Source organism: Equus asinus, chromosome 26, assembly GCF_041296235.1.
Source record: "Equus asinus isolate D_3611 breed Donkey chromosome 26, EquAss-T2T_v2, whole genome shotgun sequence".
Taxonomy (NCBI): domain Eukaryota; kingdom Metazoa; phylum Chordata; class Mammalia; order Perissodactyla; family Equidae; genus Equus; species Equus asinus.
Window position 1 is genome coordinate 24,568,616 of NC_091815.1, and position 8,801 is coordinate 24,577,416.

Genomic DNA, 8,801 nt, shown 5'->3' on the forward strand with positions numbered 1-8,801 from the left:
GGGGGCCCTTCCCCAGGAGGTAGTGTTGACATCCTGAAGGATGAAGCCTGTCTAGAGAAACCCACCCCTGTGAGGGTAACAAGCCATTTCCTCCAGGTGTCAGTCCCAGCTCCACCTTAAAGTGGCATTAAGAAAAATCCCGGGGCCAGCCCAGATCGCAGGTGTAGACATGGCATCACTTGGCACACCATGCTGTGGTAGGCATCCCACATATAAGGCAGAGGAAGATGGGCACGGTTGCTAGCTCAGGGCCAGTCTTCCTCAGCAAAAAGAGGATTGTCAGCAGATGTTAGCTCAGGGCTAATCTTCCTCAAAAAAAAAAAAAAATCTCGCTCCCAGCCCAGGCATGGCCCTCAGTCCCTGACTTCTGGCTCCACCCAGGTGGTTTCTCCTCACTTTCTGTGTATTAAAGATTACTGATTTTACACGTGTCCCCTGCTCTTCTCCCATGTGCCATTAAAACAGCAGCAAAGGGACTGAAAAAAAAGACAAGCTCACCAAGACACCCCACACAACCAGTGGCCTAGAACCGTCCCCCCGACCTCAGTTCTGCCCACACAAAGGACTCCCCTGGAGGCACAGGGGGATGAGACCAGGTCTGCTCCCGCCTGCCCCTCCCACCCATGCGCACTAACCCCAGAGTGGTGACTTCTGGAAAGGCTTAAAATCCAGATGGGCAGTGAGCTGGGGGAGCTTCTTCCTTCCTTCTAGTCAAAGACCCATGACAAAAGACCACAGCACAGTCCTTGAAACCTCACACCCCACAACCAATTTATTATAAAGGTGAACCCCGATCCTCTGGATGGGCTTATCGGTAGGATTTCTGGTAGCGGGCACGGGCACCAGGACCTCCGAACTTTTTGGACTCGCAGCGACGGGGATCAGCTACCAGCAGGGTCCGATCATACTGGATGAGGATGTCTTTGATCTCCTTCTTGGAAGCCTCATCCACGTCTAGGGATGAGAGGAATGGAGATTTAGACAGGTGCAGAAACGCCCTCCTACTTCCCAGGACTAAATGCCAGAGCTGGTCCTCGACTCGCACCCCCCGCCCGGCACCCGATGGAAAGACCACTGTTACTCACATTTCTGGTAGTAGGCCACCAGTGCTTTGGAGATGGACTGGCGGATTGCTGTGAGAAAAACACACACAAAAGGGTACATCAGCTTTGTGAAGGCCCCTGTGGAGGCCTTGCTCTCAGAGCCACCTCCCACCCACGGGCCCAGTTCCTGGGACTCACCGTAAATCTGGGCAACGTGACCACCACCCTTCACACGGACTCGGATGTCCACACCGGCAAACCGCTCCTTGCCCAGAAGCAGAACAGGTTCCAGCAGCTAAAGGAACAGGGGGCGTGAGAGGATTCTGGATCATAAGCTGGGCAGCTGAGCCACCTCACTGAGCACAATCCCCCTTATTTCTCTCCAAATGGCTTCTGCCACCACTGGCCTCCAAGTACCAGGAAGAGGGCTGGGCTGTCACCGTGAGGCCCAAGACACAGCCGGGAGACAGCGAGGCTCTGAAGACAGATGAGAGATTCCTGATGGCAACCTGAGCTGGGTTCCCTACTTGCGTCCCTCTCTTGCTCTCAGATTCCCCATCTCTAAGACTGGTTCTTGGAAGGCTGGCACTTCAGCTCAGCAACAAGGAAAACCTTTGCAGCCACTAAGGCTCCCTCAAACAGTGAAGAGACATTCCTGGGCTTTGTTGGCTGCTTTTTCTGGGTTCCCCTCCTGAGCTCTCTACACTGCCTTTGAGGCCCAGATTTCCAAAGAAATTACACTGCACTATGACCTCTGTTATGCTCTCCCCCGGCCAGCTCCAGATCTTTTGTTCCGCGCCCAGACACTCCTGTTTTACTTCAGGTTGTTTCCCCTCTCTCCCTACCCCCGGCCCCACCCAGAAACCTGCCCTCACCCTCTCACCCAAGTTTGAGCCAGAAACATTCTCGGGGCTCGCCCATCCCAGGGCTGGTGACTCTGGAGCAGTGTCTGCTACGGGATCCAGTCCGTTTCCCCTAGTGAGTGGACGGTTCTCCGTGGGGGCAGGGCCTGGGGTCAACTAGGTCACTGCTGTGTCCCCACACTCAACACAGGCTAAAGCCTTCCAATAAACTGACAGCCAACAACACTAAGACACAATAGTCACGATCTGCTACACAAAGGAATCTCAACTGCTACCTTTCTAAATCCTGCAACTAACTCTGCAACATAGATGTTACTCTCCACATTAAAAACGAATAGACTTTACAGGGATGTGATGGACAGCACAGGGAACACAGTCAACAAAACTGTAATTTCATATGATGACATATGGTAACCAGACCTAGCACGGTCATTTCACAATGGATCAAAATATCAAATTGCTACGTTGTACAGCTGAAACTAATATTGTATGTCGACTACACTTCATTGAGAGAAATAAAAACTAATAGACTTTCCGGGAAAAAATCAACGCATTCCCACACATGCATCTCATTTATCCTCACAACAGCTCTGCAAGGTAGAAGTTACCCCCATTTTACAGATGAACCCGAGCCACAGAAGTGAAGTTACCGGCCTCAAGTAACAGAGCTAGAAGAGGCAGAAATCAGACTCCAGTCTCTTTCCATGCTGGGCCAAAGAACCTGAGGCCCAGAGAGGGGAGGAACCCCTTTCACAGCCAAGCACAAGACTCCAATTTTGTTCCTGTTCTTTACTACTTATCCTGAGTACCCACAACGATCCAGACCCTACTTTACATACAATTTTTTGAGGAACAAAACATTGATTCCTGTCCTCAGGGAGCATATCCTCTACGAGGAAAAGAGGAGCAGTAAATCGTAAGCATGACACACGTCCTCCACGAGCTTACTGCAAGAAATCACGCTGTATAAACTCTGGCAATCCCCTTGCAGTCCGGTCCCCAGGTGAATGGGCTTCTAAATACCAGGGCGCAAAGCAGCCCTTAACCTTCAACATCCACCTTTTCACGCTCCCAAACCAAGCTCTACCACATTTTCTGAACCCTCAAAACCCAGCTCTGTCGCCAAATACCCCTCGTTTTCCTGTCCCCAACTCAGCTTCCAAACATCCCCTCGTAGATATCAGATCCTTCAGCTTCCAGGATCCACAGACTCCAGGAACCCACTTCCTTCAACGCCTCCGTCTCCAGAGCCCTCTACTCAACCCAAACGCCCGTCCCCCTTCCAGACCTTGTACTGCAGCGTGCGGGGCTCGATCATCTCCAGGGGCCGCCCGTTCACCTTGATGAGGCCGTTGCCCCGTTTGCAGTGCGCCACGGCTGTGGCCGTCTTCTGTGGAAAGCGAGGGGGAGACGGGGCCACGTGAGCTCCGAGCCCCGGCTCCCACGTCCACCCCAGACCCCTCCCCGCCGGCCTCTCCCAGACCCCGGCCTCCTCTAACCCCTCCCATCGGGCCCCTGTCCCACCTTGCGTCCGAAGACCTGCACCGACTGCAGAGGACCCTTGGACGGCATGGCTGCTGGCGTGGACGATTGCTCCTCACCGCGTTGCTCCGAAACCGGAAAAGGGAAACTGTAGGCCACCCCGGCCGCTTTTCAGGGTCTGCGCAGGCGCCTTGAGCGCTGCGTCGCGACGGGAGGGAGCTTTACGGCTCCTGTTGCAGCCAGGGGGCGGGACTTCGGGTTGGCGGCGGGAAGGCGGGTCCCAGGAGCGGAGGGGGCGGGGCCTGGGAGGTGGAAGGGGTGGGGCCTGAGGGATGTCGGGTGGAGACCGAGAAGAAAGGTGAGGACAGGCTGTTATTTACATCCTCGGTCCTCATTGGTTACCGCGCCTCTCATTTGCATAGCGGCTTTTTAATAACCTCTCTCCGCCGCCCAGTTACTGGATTGCCACCGTCTTGGAGAGAGGCCCCATATTCCGCCCTCACCACCGGCAATCTTCCTCCCAGCTAGACTCCCTCTTCCCAGGATCCTTCTCCATCAGAATCTTCCCTCCAGAACCCTCAACAAGAAACCAGGCAGGATTCCCAGATTCAGGATTCAGAATCATCTTACCCCCTGGAACCCAACTCCTTCCAGAGTCCTCTCCCAGAATCCTTTTCCTCTTAGATTCCCCCTTCCCCACAATCTACCATTCAGCAGAATTTCCTTACTTTTAGAGTCTCCTCCTCCCAGAATCCTTCTCTCAGAAATCCATCCCGCAAATCCCCCTCTTCAGAGCCCTCACCTTAGACTCTCTCTTTCCCTGAATCTCCCTTCATTCCAGGGCCCTCTTCCCCTCAATCGTTCCCTCCAGAAGCTTTGCCTCTTGAGGACCCACTAGCCCTAGGATCCCCCTCCACGTGATCTCCCTCTCCTCTCAATTCGCCTTTCCCAGAACGGCCCCCCTAGAATCCTCTTTCACAAAATCTTCCTCCCTTTCAGAGCCCTCTCCCTCAAAATCTCCCTTTCCCAGGAATTCCTTTTCCTTCAGAGCCTCCTCTTCCCAGCCACTTCCTCCCCTGGAATTCGCCTCCCCTAGAATTCCCCACTCAGAGACCCTCCGTCCAGAATCCCCTTCTTCAGGGTCCCTACCTAGAATCCCTCTTTCTCCAGAATCCCCCAAATAATCTCTTCACTCTCTCCAAAATCTCCCTCCTCTCCAGCCCCCTCCCTATAGAATTCTCCATCCCCAGCCCCCCCCATCCCATCTGAGGAATCTCGGGGTTGAGTTGCCCCCTGACTTTCCCCCCACTCAGGATGCTCCCTTCCCAGCTAAGAAGCTCCTCTCTCAGGGCTACAGAAAGCCCACAGTTGCCTCAGTTTCTCTAGCAGCACTGGGTCTGGGGTCCAAGGTTCAAAAAGGTGTGATGGCTCACCTGGTGCCTGGAGGGTGGAGATAAGGTGGAGGTTGGAGGGCGGGTCTGGGGCCAGAAGAAGGATCCTCCAGCCCAGAGTCCAGCTCCCAAAGGGTGAGAGAGGGAGGGGGGGAGGGGGAGGGAGGAAGGGAGCACCCAGAGGAGGACCTGGAGGGACATGCAGAGAGATACACAGCACAGGAGAGAGACAGGCACACATGGAGAAGAAAGACAGATGGACCCGACCAAGAAGAGGAGAAAGAAGAGAGATCCTGGGTCAGTCAGAGATGGACACGGAAAACGCAAGTGACAGAGATTCAGAGGCAGAGAGGCCACCTCTTGGAGAAAGAAGACAGGTCCAGGCCGGCACGGAGATTCCAAGACACTTGAGACAGAAATAGAGTAGAAAAGAGAGCAAGGACCCCCCTGCCCCCATACGCACCTGCAGACCCGGATGAGGCCTAGCACAGGTGTTTTCCAATGAGGAGACAGGCCACAGGATGCAAACACTCTCACACACACTGTGCTGCCTTACAGGCTTGTTTGGGAGACGGGAAGCTTCCAAGCTCTCCAGTCTTTCTGGGCTGATCCTTACGCCCTTACTAAATCTTGTACCTTCCCTGGGCAGGGTGGGGCAGTCAGAGAGCCCTCTGGCCTAGGCCCTCCCTACTCTAGGGTCACCATCTTCTTCGGCCTTTGGAGAAGATTCCCTGAGTGTCTAAGGATTGAGCGGAGCTGGAACTGGGGGAAGGGCAGGGAGAGGGGCAGTTCCCCCCTCACCCACTCCAGTCTTCCAACTTGCTTTCTCTCTCTGTACCTCTCACTTCCAGGACCCTGGCCCAGGACCAGAGAAAGCCTGGGGATGGGCAGGGTGCCCATATGGCCTCTCTGGACCATTGTCCTGCTGATGCGGCCTTTGGGGGGCCTAGGACCACCCCTCTGCCCTCGGGAGCCTTTCTACTTCCTTCTTGCCATCATGAAGATGCTGGTGAGGAAGGGGGAGGGGAGAGCCAGCAGACAGGGCAGGGAGGGGCTGGGGTGGGGGGCATGTTTGAGGAAGGGTCAGGCTTTCCCCTTCCAAGATCTGATTTTCCTCCTTACCCCAAAATTGTAGGGAAACAAAAATGGTGGCACTCTCTACACCCCAGATGATTTCTCGGTGAGTATTTCCTTAGCTCCTTACTGAAGTTGGAAGTTTAGCGAATCCACTAGGCTTGAAACACACATATGCTGGGGGCTGGTGTTCTCGCTGACCAGTCCCTGACCCAGCCCCCAGCCTTACAAATATATTTTGTGCCCTGCTGTTTCCAACACCTAGAACAGTGACTGGCACAGAATAACAACAAAGGATGATGATGGTGATTATAGCTATGCTTAAATAGTGCTTACTCTGTGCCAGCTACTGGTCTAAATGCTTTAAGCATATTAGCTTACTTACTCTTCACACTGACCCTATGAGGTAGATAAGGGCCACTGTGTATGGATGTGAAGGTTGTACACTGCACAAGGATCCTGCATCTACAGTATTCATATCCTGGACATATTTGTCAATTTCTGGCAGATGGCAGTAAATTATCTCATTCTAACAAAATCAGCACTTGCAAGTATTTTAAGGGAGTGTCTTTCTAATTTACACAGGTACAGTATGGGCTAGTGTCAGCCCTAAAGGTAGGTTATTCACAGCTCTGTTTTACAGATGAGGAAACTGAGGCCCAAAGAGCTGAAGGGGCTTGTTCCAGGCCACAAGTCAGAAACCCTGGGGGTGGGGATTAGGGATCAGGCCCTTGCCCAGAGACATCAGGTCACTCTGTCCCCACAGGTGTGTCCTGCGGAGACGCTAGGCTGCTTTCGGCTGGAGCTGTCTGTGATAGGATTCGAAGAGGGCCCATCTGTGGAAATTGCTGTGTTCCGACTACAGCGTCTGTTGGATGCCCTGGGGTCCCGGCTGTGGGGGACTGGCCCGGGCCCTTGTCCACCCTGTGAAGGACATCCCCAGAGACCTGTCCCTCTCTTTCTGGCCAAACTCTTGGAGTTATTACAGGGGGCTTGTGCTCGGCACCTGCCCTCAGCATGAGCCTCAGAGGACACAGATTCCCTGGTACTCCTGGAGAGGATGCGTGGAGAGAGGGAAAGACCTGGTCTTCAGCCCTAGCTCCCAAACTCTAAGCCGTCTCCTCCTAGGCCAGAGGACCCTGCCCCCCAACCCCCTGGAGCCCAGGAAGCAAGGAGAAGAGGAAAGGAGGAAGAAAATAAGGTGAGATCTGAAGCCTGAACTCTTTGACCTTCTGGGGGGGGGGTGTGCATTCAATAAATTGGCACCCATCTATCTCTATTTTCCCTCTTTCAGATACGCCCTCCTCTCTCCTCTTCCAGGAAGGGACAGAGCACGGCACAGGTGTCTTCTAACCTCATCCCCACCCCTTGAGGACAGGGAGGGTCTTGTGGCTCACAACCCTGGCCACAAATAATTACCATTGCGGGAACTTTCAAGTAATACGGATGGCCAGGCCGCAACCCTGAGAATTTGATAATTGGTCTCTGGTGGATCCTGAACATCTCGATCTTTAAAATAAACTTTATTGAGGTATAATTTCTATATAGTAAAAGGCACCTGTTTTAAGTGTACATTTCAATGAGTTCTGACAAATGTATACACGTTGCCACATTTCCGTCGAAAATTCCACAGTTCCTCATGCCCCTTCCCAGTCAGTCTCCACCTCCAGTCCTAGGTATCACTCAACTGCTTTCTGTCTGTATAGATTAGTTTTGCTTCCTCTGGAGTTTCATATGAATGGAATCATACTGTACATATCCTAGTGTCTGACTTCTTTCACTCAGCATGGTGTTTCTGAGGTTCATTCAGGTGTGTACCAGTAGTTTGCTACTCTTCCATTGTAGGATGCACCGCAACTGTGTAGCCATTCTCCTCACGGTGGACATTGGGTTGTTTCCAGTTTGGGGTCACTATGCATTTCTCTCTCGTATCTTTTCAAGTATTCTCATGTGGTGCCAGGGTTGAGAGTTGAGAACCACTGATACATCAAAGAACTTTCTATGGGGAGAATATTACTGTTCCCTCTCTTTTCTGGAGTAAATGTCTTTCTGCACCCGTGTCAAGAGACATTTGATATGTAGAATCCTATTTTAAAGAACTGCTGTTGAAAGGAACCTAGCTGATAGAAGGGGAAACACTTGTATAGAGTGCTCAGCCCCTCCCCCAGTTTGTCTTGGATTCAATTTGGGATTGTTGCAACATGGAGTGCGTGCTCCTGCAGCGATGCCCCTGGGGTGTATTTACTCCCCGGTAACCGGTAGCCGTCTGGTGAGCCCCGCCCTGGCCCACAGCAGCACCTTCCCCTGTAACTAACTAGGTGTATATTAAATGTCTGTAAATTCAATCCAGGTGTCTCAGTGCTTATGCGACAAATTTTAGCAATGAATTCTAAAAGCTTCTGATTTTTTTCCCCTCCATCAGGTTAATTTTTCACATCTCTTCCTCATGCCTGGTCCTCTTCGCCACCTCTCTGACAAATAATTACTAATATATAAATTCCCCAATGAAATCAGCTTAGACTGTAAAGGAAAACAAGGGCTTTGGGGTCACCCACACTTGGAAGGCTTTCTTGGGTCTGCCACTTGCCAGTTAGTTTATTTTTCTGAGGTTCAGTTTCCTCGGTTGCAAAATTGAGGGTACTTACCTCCTAGGAATGTTTTAGAGGGTCCATGAGATAAAGTCTGATTTTTTTTGCTAATTTGTTGTTATTATTTGCCAATTCCCCGGCTCCTCACGGCTTGGCACATGACGTTGACTAAACTCAAGCACGAATTCCTGGCCGGAAAAGGCCGCGTGCAAGCGTAGGCTAACGCAACCCACTTTGACCCGCTTAAGATGTCGGTCCCACACCGTACTCTAAGACAGTGTGCCACTCTCAAGATGGCGTCCTGGAAGTGCACGGCAGGTCGAGTCCCGGAAATCTCGCGTTAGGCGAGGCCAACGGATA

The 8,801-nt window shown here is 52.4% G+C and overlaps 1 protein-coding gene and 1 long non-coding RNA gene across 2 annotated transcripts; one reads left to right on the forward strand and one right to left on the reverse strand.

The window, feature by feature from the left end:
* Window positions 1-746: 746 nt before the first annotated feature.
* Window positions 747-3,596, reverse strand: RPS16 (ribosomal protein S16). The gene is made up of 5 exons (XM_014860232.2): window positions 3,431-3,596; window positions 3,195-3,296; window positions 1,242-1,338; window positions 1,086-1,133; window positions 747-954 (listed from the first exon to the last, which is right to left on the reverse strand). The coding sequence occupies exons 1-5, from the start codon at window positions 3,476-3,478 to the stop codon at window positions 809-811; spliced, it is 441 nt and encodes a 146-aa protein (XP_014715718.1). The 5' UTR covers window positions 3,479-3,596; the 3' UTR covers window positions 747-808.
* An 89-nt stretch (window positions 3,597-3,685) lies between these two features.
* On the forward strand, window positions 3,686-8,628 carry LOC139042134 (uncharacterized). Its single transcript, XR_011498378.1, has 5 exons — window positions 3,686-3,746; window positions 5,631-5,788; window positions 5,915-5,959; window positions 6,620-7,054; window positions 7,148-8,628. It is a non-coding gene; the product is annotated as an uncharacterized lncRNA (long non-coding RNA).
* The last annotated feature ends 173 nt before the right edge of the window (window positions 8,629-8,801 follow it).